The 15,695-nt window shown below is 35.0% G+C and overlaps 1 protein-coding gene across 8 annotated transcripts in view; it reads left to right on the forward strand.

Annotated features, from left to right (window-relative positions):
- Nucleotides 1–14,554, forward strand: part of LOC134536118 (pantothenate kinase 3) — a 34,622-nt gene extending 20,068 nt beyond the window's left edge. For 4 of the 8 annotated variants that reach the window (XM_063375697.1, XM_063375698.1, XM_063375700.1 and 1 more), the window contains exon 10: nt 3,135–7,684. In XM_063375697.1, the coding sequence (XP_063231767.1) occupies nt 3,135–3,191 (57 nt within the window). In that variant the 3' untranslated portion in view covers nt 3,192–7,684. Of the gene's footprint in view, nt 1–3,134; nt 7,685–14,069 lie in introns of those variants that run through there. The other 4 variants (XM_063375695.1, XM_063375692.1, XM_063375693.1 and 1 more) reach the window with 1 other exon arrangement.
- Nucleotides 14,555–15,695: the final 1,141 nt, after the last annotated feature.

Consider the following 15,695-nt stretch of genomic DNA (forward strand, 5'->3'; position numbering starts at 1 on the left):
TTTGCCTCGTAATCTACTGGCAGGTTTTTTGCTGCAACATCTTTGAAACATCTTGGCTTGGCAGACTTGCCAATAACCAAGGGTCGAAGTTTAGTACTGCCATCTTGATTACAACATAGTAGAACTGTAAGACGAACTTTACTGTGTTTACCGCCATGGCAGTTTTCACCTTTTACGGTTAGAGTTTTATTGGGCAACAGATTGTAAAAAAGCCCTGTTTCATCCATATTAAACACATCTTGTGGTGCAAATTTACTTACGATGGACTGTACTGACTGAAGCCAGTCACTCGTTGCTGTTTGGTCGACAGCTGCAGATTCGCCACAAATGGATTTTGTGGCCAAATTATGCCTATCTTTGAAGCGTTGAAGCCATCCGTTGCTGCAATGGAAATCGTCAATTCTGAGTTGCAGTGCCAGCTGATCAGCCTTTTCTTGGATAATAGGCCCGGAAATTGGAACTCTGGCGGCGCGCATTTGATGAAACCACTCCAGCAGTTTGGCCTCTAATTCGGAATGTTTACCGACGCGCATCCTTTTCTTAGTTTGATTACTACCTTTCCTGACCGCTTCTTCTATTTTATCTGCTTGCTTTAGAATTGTACTTAAGGTTGATTTTGATATACCAAACTCTTCAGAAAGTTCTGTTTTCGTTTTTTCACCCTGACGAACTGAATTTATTATCTTAATTTTCGTCTTCAATGCAATTTCCTTGCGTTTACGTTTTGCCTCCATTTTTATGTGTGTACGTACAAATTCTAAAGTTTAATAAAATTCTCACGAGATAATTCACTTAAACTTTCATTACAACGTACACAAATATTAAACACGTTAGGCGTAACATATATTTTGTTTTTATTGGTCCGGCACAGATTCATGTATACAAAGGAAGTACAAAATCGAACGTAAATACCATCCCACGTGAAGTTCGATATATCGAATATTGTACAAACGCGAGTGATTTCTGAACATATCGAACACACGAACGAGTGATTTTGAAAACATAGAGTTAAAAACACACTTCGGACACTCAGGCGGGGCCGTATCTTTGTGGTAATCTTTGGTTCGTATTAAACGGTAAACATGACTGTTTGTTTATACGGACGGGAATTGTTATTGTTCGCTATACATAATAACGAGAATTTCGTATTAACCAAACAAATCTTCATTGTGTTTAATGGGCATATTTCACGGGGAAATAGTAATAGGTAATATTAACGAGTCATTCGTAATAAGCGGGATAATATTAACGAGGTTTCACTGTAATTCTACTTACTTTCACTTTTAAAGTTATAGCATTATAGCTAATAATTTCTGTATGCAGAGACCCAATCAGTTATTATTAATTAATTGAAAGTGCAATTTGTGTACACTGTGTACCCTATTTCAAATGACAAAACAAATTTGTCTTAGTACATATCTACATATCATAGTTATATGTTCAGTTAATTAAAAATGGTCAAATTTTTATTTAATTGAATAGACCATATTGCCAGAGGAAAAACTTAAACAGTTAATACAGTAGAATACCGCCGATGCGACCCCCCTCTGATGCGTCCATTCCGTTTATACGACCGTTTTTTGAGAAACCGTGAAAAATTTGAGCAGAGAAAGTCGAAAATTTGAGTAAAATCGGCTGAAAAACAAGTCTGTTACACTTTGTTGGGCGCTATGTGTTCACGTCTATCTTGGCGAGCGCTGTACTGCAAGCAGGCAGGCAGGCAGGCAGGCATGCAGGCATACAAAAGACGGCTAAAAATAGATACCACCCCTTGACTGTCCGCGCTAGCCAATACCGGTAAACTGCGCACATCACCTGATAGCATCTACGTGCGCGTCTATTGCCGTCCCGGTCCCGTGCTTTTGTCTTGCGACTGGTTAGTGTGATGTGATCTTGCCAGCTGCATCTCAGGTGTCACTGGCCACACAAAGCTGTGTTCACTGTGTTAACGACGTCGCCAGGTGTTTGGTTCTCGGCTATTTTTCTATAACATCGCTGACTTCGCACATGCGCAGCTAAACAAAAAAAAATTGCGTGGAATTATGCTATACACCTTGGACTTGCATACCCCGAACAATGGGTTCCAATAAATACTCGCGCTAAGAGAACTCGCGTCACGCGAGTTTGGCTATGCTAGCCGGCTGGTGGTTATTTTCGTTCAAAACATGGCGAAGGAACTTGTGTGGATCAGGTAGAAAACATTCGGCTATAAATGAAAGATATAAGTATCCTGAAATGCTGTGACATGTTTTTGGAGTATATAATCACAGCGACAGACCGACAGGATGCGCTCCGACCCTTGCCGTCAGCGATGTTTATTTTGACAGCTCATGCAATTATCTTTTCCACGGCCCTTCACAGCGTGAAAAAAACACGTTGGGATGCAGACGGAAAAGTAACTATGCAGTAAAATAAATATATTTACGGCACTGCTAAATTTTTCTATTCAATAAAATTTTAGGTATTAGTGATTTTTCAGCAGAAACTGCTGTGTGACTAATAAACAAATTGTATCATAATAACTTAAACTTATAAAGTATTTATTAACGGCGATGGACAGTCGTATAAGCCCCTAAAAATATTTATTTTACCGAGAATGGACTATACAACCTGGCTTTTGCCGCACGCGGTGTGGGAGGGGAGGAGGATGCTGGCCGGACGAGTTTCTTACGCTCTCGCAGAAGCTGCCACAGCGGCTTTTCGTGGGGGCGGGTAAGATAACATGACAGCTGAGACGTCTTTTCGTGCGATAGTGGACGCGCCGAGCTCGGCTAGTCACTGCCCGAGCGGCATTCACACGATGTATCCGACGATGCGGTGACACCCCGAATTCTCTATTGCGACCTATCCGTTTATAAGTCCGTTTTTCCGGAAACCGTGAGGGGTCGCATCAGCGAGATTCTACTGTACATAGTCATGAAGACGTTTAATTTGTTGTAGCTGTATTGTATAAATTACTGCTGTAAATGTTTACGATGTGGTTGTGTACTGTCGGCCATTAACTTTCAGCTGAGTTAAACCTTTAAAGTTCACGAAAAAATAATTACTTGGGTTGCTGCTTACGGTATGAGGGTTTATGAATTACAAAAAGAATTTTGTGTGCCGATTTTAATTTTATTTATTCATGCTTTCAGGGGTATTTTGGTGCGGTGGGCTGTTTGCTAGGAGAATTCGACTCTCATTTCAGCTGAGATTGGACAGTCTATAGAAAGACTTCTTGGGAAGAGGAGAAAAAAATATTGATACCGTACATCTATCATAAGTGCAATTATGGTGTCTTTTTGTGACATAGACATAATTTATATATAGTTATGTATGTTATGGTTTGGACTAACTCGTGGGGTTTAACATTCCATTAACTTTGTTGGGATCCTTGCTGGAAATGAGCCAAAGTTGTATGTACAATGTGCTAACTAATACTTAACAATTTTCTTTTTGCACAGCATAAGTGAATTAATGGAGATATAAGTTAGTTAGTTACGTGTACATACTGTTATTGTTCGTTGTTGCCTAATTTTTTTTATATAATCGTACTCGCCATAACCTTTGAAAATGTACAGACAATGCATAAGTAATCAAAAGTCGTTATGATGAATGTTAAGGGTCTTAGTTTGGAACTAATCTCCTAAAGGATTGATTGTAAGTATGTTAGAATTTAAAGCAATGTTCTACACCTTCTGATAAAGAGGTGTCTGAAAAAATAGTAAGCTGCTAAGCAGAATATAGGTATATCTTCTAATTACATTAAATACTACTGTTGTTATATTGTGATTCTTCTCATAAAATTTTTAGTCAAAATATACATTCTAGATTTATGATTTTATCTTGAAATTAATTTTTTGTTACATTTTATCATTCATGCTAGATTTATGACTTTATCTTACAATTAATATTTTTTTACATTTTATCATCCATGTGTCTTAAGTATTTATTGCTTTGAGTGGTGTATTTTTGGGATGGACTATGTGCTGAATAGCATTGATAAGGTATTTATTATTTATTATTGCTATTTTTTCTGGTGTTGTGCAGAAATTGAATTTTTGGGTTGAAATAAAGGTTGGGATAGGGAAGAAAGTTTTTTTTTGCTTACAAAAAATTACTAGATCAAGGGAAATTTTATACAATATATTTGACAACTAAAACAGCTATGAATTTCAAATTGACGTAATATCTAAAACTTTAAAACCAATTTATTAGATTTAGAAAAAAATAAATAGTAAAGTTCATTACTCCAAGCAAATTTGTTGTTGCCTTATAACATTGGCAATGTAAATTAAACGTGTACAATTTTTTACTTGAAGCTAAATTTGTAAGTTGTTATTAATACATTATATTGAAGCTTTATGTTCTGAAATAAGCACAAGAACGCTGCAATACAAAAACATTTTTCTAAGTTATTTAAATTGGAATGAGATGATTTAAATTTTTTTTCTTTCTAGTATTTGCTGAATGTGTTGCGACAGATAATAAATCAAATATGAATGTGGTTACATTGTCGTCGTAGACGAACAGATTTTTAGTGTTAAAAATAATGCTATTAGCTGAGTGCCAAAAACATTTTTTTTTAATTGAGTACATGCATTTTGTTCAATGAATTTTAAAATTATTTATTTTTGTATTTGTGTACAACTTTTTTCTCTGAAAAAATTGTTTCCTGCTTATGGTTTTGTTAAGCTGTTTTTTATAAAAAAAATTTCATTACCCATACTGTTTTTATACTATGTAAAATTTTAAGGTTCAAAGATGAATTTTTATACAATAGCAGTGTACGAGGACCTAGCTTCAGAATTTTTTCAAGGTGCATTTTATGAGTGCTTAAAAAAAAGCAAAAAAAAAAAAAACACCAATTTTGTGAGTTACATGTGGTATTTATATTCATTATGATTAGGTAAATTGTAGTAGGTAGTGGATGACTTGTTCCTTTAAATGATGATTTGGTCTTCCTACTTTACAAGAACGTACATTTTTTGAAACAACAAAACAGCGCTTACTAACTGGAGATGTAAAAAAATAAAAAAGAACTTAATTTTGATGACTGGGTTTTGTATTGGACCCACTTTAAATTTATTCACTTTTTTTTTTGTTTGTATTGTTTTTGAAGTAGCTGCTGTTTAAAATTACGTGTTTTGAATTCAATAGCTGTGTAGCGAAAAGGGTAGGTAGCCTTACAAGTCTGCCCCAAGGAGTTTGTAATGGGTATTGACAATCGTGTCCAGTCACGTGATCACTGTCTGCGCACGCCGAGCGTTCATAGAGGGAGCTTAAAAGTGGGTTCGGAGATGATCAGGCCTGTGTGTGTCGTCGTCCAGTATAAATGTGTTTGTGCTCAGTTTCATTATAATAATGAGCCCAATATAACTCCCCAGAGTTTGTTTCAATGTGTGCACAATAAACAACATATAATGGCTAAGTGCATACAGTGGGAAAATCTGCAGTGTGAAGAATTTCTATGAATTGAAAACAAGCGAACTATAAGCAGATTGCAACCTCTGTGGAAAATGAACCCTAAAATTCAGATCAGCCTCTGATGCTGATCCACTGGCTATGAAATTATTTTTTTCTCCTGAAATAAATTTATGAACTACAGTTTCTTTCAACCAGTAGAATTTTTTTGCGGTGATATTGGGATAACGTATGTTTACCTTCATTCAGCGTTTAAAATTTGTGTTGGTTCATGGAAAAATTTGAATGCTATATTTTTCTAGACAAAATATTTTCACTCTTTCTTTTTTAACAAACATGAACTGAAATTTGTAGGCCCATAATTATAAATTATGTATGTTGTGATTAAGGTTTTTGCTTCAAATTGTATGTGAAATTGGAGGTGAAGGTGTGCTTTACATACATGTGTAATGATTTTACATGGTTATTAGCTGTGTATAGAATTTGGTCGGTAGTGGTTGGCAGTACGTACTTGTTATAACTCCAAATTACTGTCTGCACCAAATGTTTTTGCGGCTGAAAATGCATGGTCAGGGTATAAAGCTAAACCTAAGGCCGTTATCAAAACATCGTTAACGTTCATTCACTTGACAGTTTGACATGGAGATGGATGCTATCGTGCAATGGTTTCAAAACTACAAAGTAAAATTCACGGTGTGGAGAGAAAATAATAAATAACCACCACACAATCACCCTCCATGAAAACTCAAGGTGCACTGTGGCTTCCTCCACTGCTGCATTACCTAGTGTAACCTTCGGACACGAGTATCAGAGAATCATCATCATAATTATCAATGTGATTGTATTGACAAATGGTAATGGATTATAAATGTCTCACTGCACAAAACGTTTGCAGTGATCAACGGTCAGTTTACAGCTAGACAGGGCCATTTAAAGGTTGTTTTTTTGGGGTGTGGGGGGGGGGGGGGGATCATCAGAGCACAGATTGAGTTTTGAGATTTCTTATAATGCAAGGGTTTACTCTCGTAGGGTGAACATTACAAGTCTGTTGTTAAAATAATTCATAGGAGACATTTCAAGTGGTGGTAAAGATAAAGTTTACAGTTATGGCCATAGTAATGTTTACAGTATTTCGATTTGTTGAATTGTAGGGTCCGAGAAGTTGTTCATTAAATGATAGAGAAGGAACATTGGTGTCTCTCGATGGCCCTATAGGGAGAACACCTGGAATTTCAGCTACCCAAGCGGACTAGATTATGATAACTAGCCAGCCCATAACTGGATGCCAAAACTTTTGGCACAGACAGTACATTTACTGCTTTGCACATTGCAACGATCAATCCTATGTACTCTAGTTCCTATTTATTGTTTAGAAATACTGTAATCTCTTGAAAATCATATTAAAGACTTTAAGTTACTGCATTTTTATTTTAAGTTTTTAATCAGAATGTACAATATATTTGATTATAAATTTAGTTTATTACAATCATGAAGGTGAATTACCATATATCCTTTTGCATGTCATGTATATTATTGTAATGAAATTTTACAGTTTTTAAATTCAGAAAATTTTACTGTAAATGTTTTACAACTAAAATTGTAAAATATGCTTAATGGAGTATGTGGTTCCCCCTTCCTGTGTTACATAAAAAACTATAATTCCTAATTTGTAGGTACTTTGCAAAACCAGAGAGAAGTTTGCATAAATACAGGAAATTATAAGAAAGAAGTTTACAATTTGTGAATGAACATAAAATAAGTCCTTAAAAAAATTGTACCAGAAAGTAAAGAATAATTTTGTAAGGTCCATTTACTTCATGTGAATCATTACAGTTCTTCAATTCCAGTCATTGCAGAGATTATTTCTTTTCCATGAGAGCTACATTATTGTATAAAGGGGCCAGAAGTAGGCTAAAAATCAGGTTTTTTTCTAAGAAACATGAATTTTGTTTAGTGTGTGCTTTGTAACTGTAGTTAGCCTACTGCATTTCCTAGATTACGTGTGTGCATTGCTGTTTCAACCTTTAGATTTAGCCAACTTAAGTTTTATTGTTGTGTTGCACTTTAAAGCTAGCTGTCAGATCAATTATTAGAGTCTATAGCACAATGTGGTTTATAAATTGTTTTGTAAACATTTTATTTTTTTATTCATATTTTTAAAGGGCTTATTTTGGAAAAAAATGATATTGTTTCTTATTCTGTTCATTATGTTGCATTTAAAAAATGCATCTCCTAGTTTCTTGTTTCTGCTGGTGTTGTCAGATAAAGGTTTTATTTGTTACTTCTGTTTTTTTATTTATTCCTTTCTGCTCCATTGGTTTGAAATACCCCCTCTAAATCCGCCTATGAACATATGTTTCATCAGCGCATGTTTTATTAAATTATGTGGTGGTGGTGGTGGTGGTGGTGGTGCTAACTTTTAAATAAAGCTTGTGGGTCCTTCCTCCACTTTAAAAATAGGGGATAATATATATGCAATAAAAAAAGTACTTCATTAAGTATATATAACTATTTTTATAACACATTAGGTCTAAATTGAAGTTTCAAAAACAGTGTATACAAGTTTACTGCATATTTTATTCTAATCAAATATGTATTGAGTTATTCTTAATCTAAGCTAAATTTAAACTTCTTTTCCTTCACTTGAGTTTCAGGAAAATTGATGTCAAATGCAGGATTTATATAGTGAGAGGGTCTGTATGTTAAAATCTGCATAACTATGTCTGCATTGTACGCACAGTCACCACTCGCAACGTATCGTGTCGACCCTCGGCTCTTGATGTCATCAAGCCTTGTTTGCAGTAGTGTCATGTACGAGGGGTGCGTGTAATTAAAGGCAGTCACCAGAATACCCACGTTTCTTTTAGTAGCATAGAATCATGGCCAATATACATAGTGTCCCTGGTGGCTAAAACAGCTGGGGATACCTCTGCCAGCCACGTGACGATGTCACGCTCCGAGTAAGGAATGTCTCAACTAACTTGTAAACTATCACACAGGACCTGCGGAATATGCTAGTAGGCATCTTGGGTAATTACTTGCATCATCTTAACCATAGGCAGAAGGCAGCAGGGTAACATATGTTTAATATTAATTATTTTGCAATATGGACCAAATAAAACACTTTATTTTTTTATTTCAAAAATAAATTGCATTGTCTCAAAGTATGAGTGTTTAAAATCATAATCTCAACTTCAATATAAAATTTAAAAAAAAAAAGGGCATACTTCTGTAAATGTGTGGCAACCATACTTATTTCATTGCTGCTAAGATCACTGTCAAGAAATTTTCAAAATATAATATTTTGCAATTATACTTAATACAACCCTATGTTAATACAGCATTTAATAAATTTTGATCTATTTGAATTAGTATGTTTAAGAAAATTCTGTTTTATTATATATAAAACTTAATTTTTGATGTTGGCATTTCTCAACCGCACAGCTTTTTAAGTGGCCATATTTCACCTATTCTCTTGCGCCGCCTACGATAAAAATAGGATTTCCGGTACTAGCTGCGTATATTGGCTGGTAACCTGTTTTCATTTTTTTTTATACATTTTTTGGCTGTTAATTATCGCTGACCGGGACAACATCTTCAAACCGGGACGTATGGCAAGCCTAACTATACATAACTATATTGGCTTCGTCACGTGCGATCATCGTTTGTTTTAAGTTTTCCCGAAAGCAATTGCATGTGTGCATGTGCGACGCGCGCGTTGAACCCTAAAATTATAGCCTAAAATGTGCTGGACGATTCCAACCAAATGGTCATATCCACCCAAATATTGTCATTAGGAATTAAATAACCTTTGATAACGAAAATTGTTCAAAATAATCTGTAAAACCTTAAAAAAATACTTATTAAAAACTTAACTGAAATTAAAATAATGCATTTTAGAGCTGTAGCAAACCGTATGTATTCGTTACTGAGTAACGGGTGCGCCGTCTATATACGAGTAACGAAACGTTACACACGGCTGCATTTCGTTACTCACATTTTTCGTATGTTTCACGCATGCGCGCGCATATTCGATGATTTGGAAATTCGTCGTCCAAGTTTTTTACTGTTTATTAAAGGTATTGTGTGTGTAGACAAAGTTTGAGATTGGAACAGAAACAATGTAAGAAAGTATTTTTTACAAATTAGAAATATGTACCTATGTTTTTGTTTTTTATTATCACGAATTTTCACGTTTTTTTTTATTTTCTTAAAAGAGATAATATAATAAAGCCTCTCTAATGAGAATTAATTGTTTCTTGGTTAACAAAAACTGTTAATTATCAAATATTGTTAATTGTATATATTCCATTTATTATTATTTACGCGACGTCATACTGTATGCGTACGCAATACGACTCGATTCATAGCATGTTATGCGGTATCAGAAGAACTCGATTCATAGCATGTTATGCGGTATCAGAAGGACTCGATTCATAGCATGTTATGCGGTATCAGAAGTAACGAGTTACGATACGATAGTAACGAGTACTGATTGTTATAGTAACGAATACATACGGGTACGCTTTTGTTCGTTACTTTTACACCTCTAATGCATTTGGTTGTTTCGTTTGTTCACAATGATGAGTTTATTTTACCAAGTCTTCCCTTTTCTATGGTCTTCCTAGATACGTCACACGCTTGTATCCAATGAATGAGGAGTGTGCATGAACGGCACACCTTATGTACTTGTCTTGTGTTACTTTACAAACAATTATGCGAAAATTCTAGGTTTTTTTATGGGAGGTTATTTTCTCACCTGTCTAGGTGATCGAAACTAAAATGAGAGGTTGTTTTTTTTTTCCTTTTCATTATTTTAATTCTGACCATTAAGTTAAGCGAGCTAACAACATACTTCATAGATATGTTAGGTACTGTCCGCTTTCTTTCAAGGTGTATAATTTAGTGCTGACCGCGAACAGACAATTGCAGTGTAGTGCCAGTGCGGGAATCTCAAATAAATACGTTTCTTTAGCGCATAGAAAAGAAAGGGAGGGATAGAAAGGCCACACTCTGAATAACAGCTAGAAGCTAGAACGCTATTTGCAGCGCTGTTGTGGCCGTGCACAGTACTAACCGTATAAACATTGGTGGAAGAATGACCTAAGTAGCTATTTATGCTAAAACCACCTATGTCACAAGCTAGCATTACTATTGAAGTTTGCAATTACATCTACAGCATTAAGAGGGTGGTGAGTTTTTAGCTTCTCGACGTTTATTCTCTGTATCCATTCATTGTATACCGTTTTTTCGTAAACTGGGAAGCGGTGTCTAACAGCAAATTTATCATCGCAACCAGGCACACAGCATTTTCGTACATGTGGCGGCATTGTATTTTACTTAATACGTAATTTTATACTCAATTTAACAATCTTACCTCAATGAAAATATGACCACTAAATAATTGAATAAATAAACGCCAAATATTTTCCAGTTTCCACCTACGAAGCAATAAGCAAGTAGCACGCAAATAACTTAAAGTCCTAAACAAAAATACGAAAGAAAAATTGCCGCCATTACAATTGAGCTTTGGCAACGAATCGTAAACAAACATTGAGCGAGCAGTGAGCACACTAACACTAGCGCTCTTACGGCCGTGCACACAAACAAAACGTTGTTCAAGCATCTCTCTAATGAGTGCACATCCCGTGCTTTAGCGCGACCTTCATTGACAGGGAAAAAATAAAGCTGGTATAATATTTGCTTAAAAGACATGACCGAAGTTAAACTATTATCAGAAAGTAAAGATATGATTTACGAAAATGTAAAAAAAGAACAAGAGAATCTTTTTGAAAATATGAACACTGAACTACAAATACTCACCGATTCTGTTTTACAAATGAGAGGTACTGGTACATATTCCAAATCTAATTTTTTTGAAGTTATTGTTTAAAATAATTGCAGAATCGTGCCGTGTATGTAATATAGAATTGTAATTACATTTACAAATCATCATCTGCTTCCAGCCTGTGGCCGGTTCAACAATATGTTACATATGTATCATCACATCTAATAAATATTTTGAAGAGTTGTAACATGGTTTAACATTTTTTTTTGTCTTGGGCCAAAGTTACCCTCAAAGGGCCAATGTTACCCCAACTGACGGTACCAGTTTAGAAACCCAAAACTTGTGACTTCTGCAAGATAACAAGTTAGAGAGCTAAGCGACCTTCTAGATGGAATACCCTATCCTTCAGGGCCGGATTTAGGGGAGGGCAACTGCGGCATAAGCCCCGGGGCCCCCACAAACGGAGGGCCCCCCACAATAATTTCATATAATTCTTGTCTCCGATTATATTTATGTACCTATGTTTTTTAAATACTAAGAAAATCTACTTGATTTTACAATAAATTATTTATTGGAAAACTCAACTGAAAAAAATTATTCATTTTATTTAGAAAATAATTTGGGGCCAGGGGGCCTCCGCTCCTCTGTTGCCCCGAGGCCTCCAGACCTCTAAATCCGGCCCTTGTATCCTGATAATAAATATTTTCCTTGTAGAGGAAAAGCAAAAATTTCAATTGCACTAGGCCTATAGTAACTTAGGCACAAAATTCAAATTCTTTCTAATCAAAGTTTTTTTTTTTTATAATTGACAAGGTCCATTACATACCTAATCACATGTTCCGTTCGCTAGTAACAAAATGAATGCCGGACCACACTATTTATTATTAGGTGATAACATTTCAATTTACTTCAAATTTCTGTTAGTATTCTTCCACTTGGGAAGCAGTTCACTTAGATCCATGATATCCATGTATCAATAATGGTCCGTTTAACTGCCTCTTGGCATACAGGTTGAGCAGCGAGTGCATGTGGAAAGAGCATAGTTGTAACAGAGGTTAGTTTAGACAGGTTGAGAGAGCGAATAGCATGGTGGATGTAACAATGAATGTTCATTGATTTTTATTTTTTATTTTGTTGAACCTTGACATGTAGTACTTGTTACAATCATGCTGCTCAGAAATTAGTGACAATGCTTTTGAATTGATGGCATTGATGGATCTACATAATCTCAAGTCCAATAACAAGAGCTTTTCCAGAAAAATGCTAAACCTACGATAGTAGACAAGTATTTGCATGACAGTAAAGCAAGTATGTTCTGCAGGAGAAAATTTCTGGATAATTTAAAACTACTGTTAGGAAAATCGTCAGCAGGTTCCATTATTGCTGATGTTATTTTCTGCAGTAATGGAATGATGAGAAGTAAACATATATACAGTAAATATAAATAAATAAATGTGTATGTATATTCATTTCTTTCATTCCAGTTAATGTTTATATTGTACATTTTATTCGTAATTTCATTTTGCCAATTTTTAAAGAACTTTAGAACAATAATTTTTTTTTTTTTGTATTAACTAAGCAGAAGTAAATAATAAATTGGGTTTTGTAGGTATTTGTTTATTGCATTATACTGAAATACAAAGTAAGAAACTTTATATTTAATGCAATCCTCCTCTGCGACTTATAAAAATGTTTTTGCGATTACATAAACTGAATGGCTCGCCAAAATCTGATTTCACTTAAAGTTCCGCTGCACAACTTCCACGACTCCAGTGTTCCGAGCAATTATAATCTCGCACAAGGGTGCTGATCTGCAGCTCATGCGAGTATTCATCATCTGACATCACAGAGAGCACTTGCCGACAAAATCGGTTAATACATATAAAAATCCACTGTGAATGATTTTTCAACATTTTTAAAATCTGCCGTCTGTCCAAATTTCCAGCTCTTAGTTTTTTCATTATTTGCATCTCTGGTAATGCTATTATTTATCTCATAAAAAAGGAACCAACTGAAAAATTTACAGGATGTGATTTATATTTAGGAACAAGATGTGCAGTTGTGCTTAAAGAAAAAAGGGGTGAAGTAAGGATTTTGATTCTAGAACAGTACCTGGGAACAGTTTTTTTTGTTTAAGAAAGAAAAACTATGGTTTGAATTTCCTTGTAAAAAAAATTATAATGTAAATTTGATTTATTTTTAATTTATAATCATAATGTACAAAAAAAAAAAAGAAATTAAAAAAATTAACTTATTTGAAGTGCGACTACAAAAGCAGAAGTATTTGTACAGAATATGCACAAATGTTCCCCCTTGCTTTGCCCCTAGTTCTAGGTCATAGTTAATGGTACACATAGTGCTGCCATGTATTGCCGAGTTTCTGAAATTGTTACTGATTTTGACATCCATCATGGAACTAGGCTGTGTTTATTTATTATGAAAACAGAGTAATATGACACGTGCTGAATTATCGTATGACAAATATCTCTAGCTCAAGTAAATAATTTAATAAGAAGGCAAAACCATTTGTACAGTACCTCAAATAAATATAAAGCCTGAGACTTACACATTTTGTATTATAGATATTAAGTTGTTTACAAATCTTTGTAGTTTTAAAAGTATTTGATGGGTTTTTCATTAAGTTACTCTATATGAGCGTGTTTTATTTCTTTTGTAGAATCTAGTATTTGGTGTAAACGTGCTTTATTATTTGTATAAATGTTGATTACTAATGGGTGTGCCTGTAAGTTGGTAGTGCTGGTCACACAACACGCAATGCTGGCACTGAAGGAATTTAACATCAATATAGTTGGTTTGTTTGTTTTGAAACAAAATGACACTATTGACATGTGCGGGAGTATCTGTTGTGATGTTGCAGTGGAATGTGCCCAGTGGGAGTGCGAAATGGAAGCATTGCTCAACCCAGCAACAATTAGTGCGATCGATGAACTCGTTAACAAGATTGAAGAAAGGATTGCATTCCAACAAGCTTCAGAAAGAACCGAGGCAGGACCCAGTGACTTGCAGGCTCCATTTAAAGGGGTTCACAACATTGAATGTGTTATGCTAACACCGCAAGATGCATAGATATAAATTTATGTGAAGAGCCTTATTAGACTTGTCTTTACAGTAAAAAAAAATTTACAACAGACTGTGCAACATAAATTAAGTAATGTGTAAGGCCAATACTTATTATATTGTTCTTGTTACTTTCAAAGCAATGACTTACACTAATGTTCTTAACATTTTAGTAAGAAAAATTTAGAACAAATAAAATGGAAATCAAACAGCAGTATTGGTGGTGGATATTGTAAGTACGTAATGTGTTACTGCTAAAAGTGTTAATAAATGGCTCTCAAATCACTAGTGCCATTGTTGATTTAACTACCTTTTGCCATAGGTTCCTGGCATCATGAATCAGGTTTTTAATTTAAATTCCAAGTTGTTTTACTGTTCCTTTTAGCATCATTTAGACTTGTGTTTTACCCCTGAACACTTACTGTTGCTGTTTAACGAGCCACTTACATCAGTGTTAGCATTATTGGGGGTATGATACCTGTTCCAGTAGTGGTTTGCATGTCGAAACTCCCATATTTCATAAATTTCATAGAAACTAAAGAAAATTTTTCAACTAAACAAGCTATTTGCGGAAATAACAATCACGTCGTAATTATCTTCACTACCATCACAAATGAGATGGAAGCCAAAATTCATAGTCAAATGCTGTATGTTATAGTTTCAATCTGCTTTCGGAATTTTGCTTTATTCATTATAACATTTCAACGTAAACTGTGGAAAAGTTGCAAAGTATGTGTTATGTTTATAGAGAGTTGTCGTTTACCAGGCTGATTTTGTAACACCCATCTGTTCTTTCAAACTTCCTATAGCAGCTTTCACACACACTCATATCAAGCAGATTTTTCAAATTCCTCGCTTTCCTGTACTGCTGTACTGCCATAGACGAAGAACGTAAACCTGCAATTGGCCGTATTGTAAGCGTAAGAACGCAAATCTGCAGAAAGGCCATGAATGGATACAGTTCTTTTCTGTGGGATGACATTTGCTTCATTAGAACTCGGGACGTGTCTTGAGTAGGTCAAAGCAAGTTTAATATTTATGGATATGGTTACCAGGGTTTAACTTCTTCATAGACATCGAGGTCACTGGAGGTGAGGGGTTATGAGGTTAGCATGGAACATTCACTGAATGAGTATGGAAAACGAGGAGGCAACATCCACATTTCCCACTCGTGAAAAGTTGAGTTTCGACCCTGATTGGTATCAAATCTAGATTTCCTTAATGAGAGACTAGTGCGCTTACCATTTGACCACACTGACACGGACACCAACCAAAAAATATCTTAAAGTATAACATATATGGTTGTGCCAAAAAATTTTTTTGAAGCATCGCTTAAGGTCTTTTTAGCTATGGGATATCCTTACTATAGCTGTGGATTATGCACCAATTTGCAATCACATTCAACCGGAAATTTCTTAAATTAATT

Source organism: Bacillus rossius, chromosome 10, assembly GCF_032445375.1.
Source record: "Bacillus rossius redtenbacheri isolate Brsri chromosome 10, Brsri_v3, whole genome shotgun sequence".
Lineage (NCBI taxonomy): Eukaryota > Metazoa > Arthropoda > Insecta > Phasmatodea > Bacillidae > Bacillus > Bacillus rossius.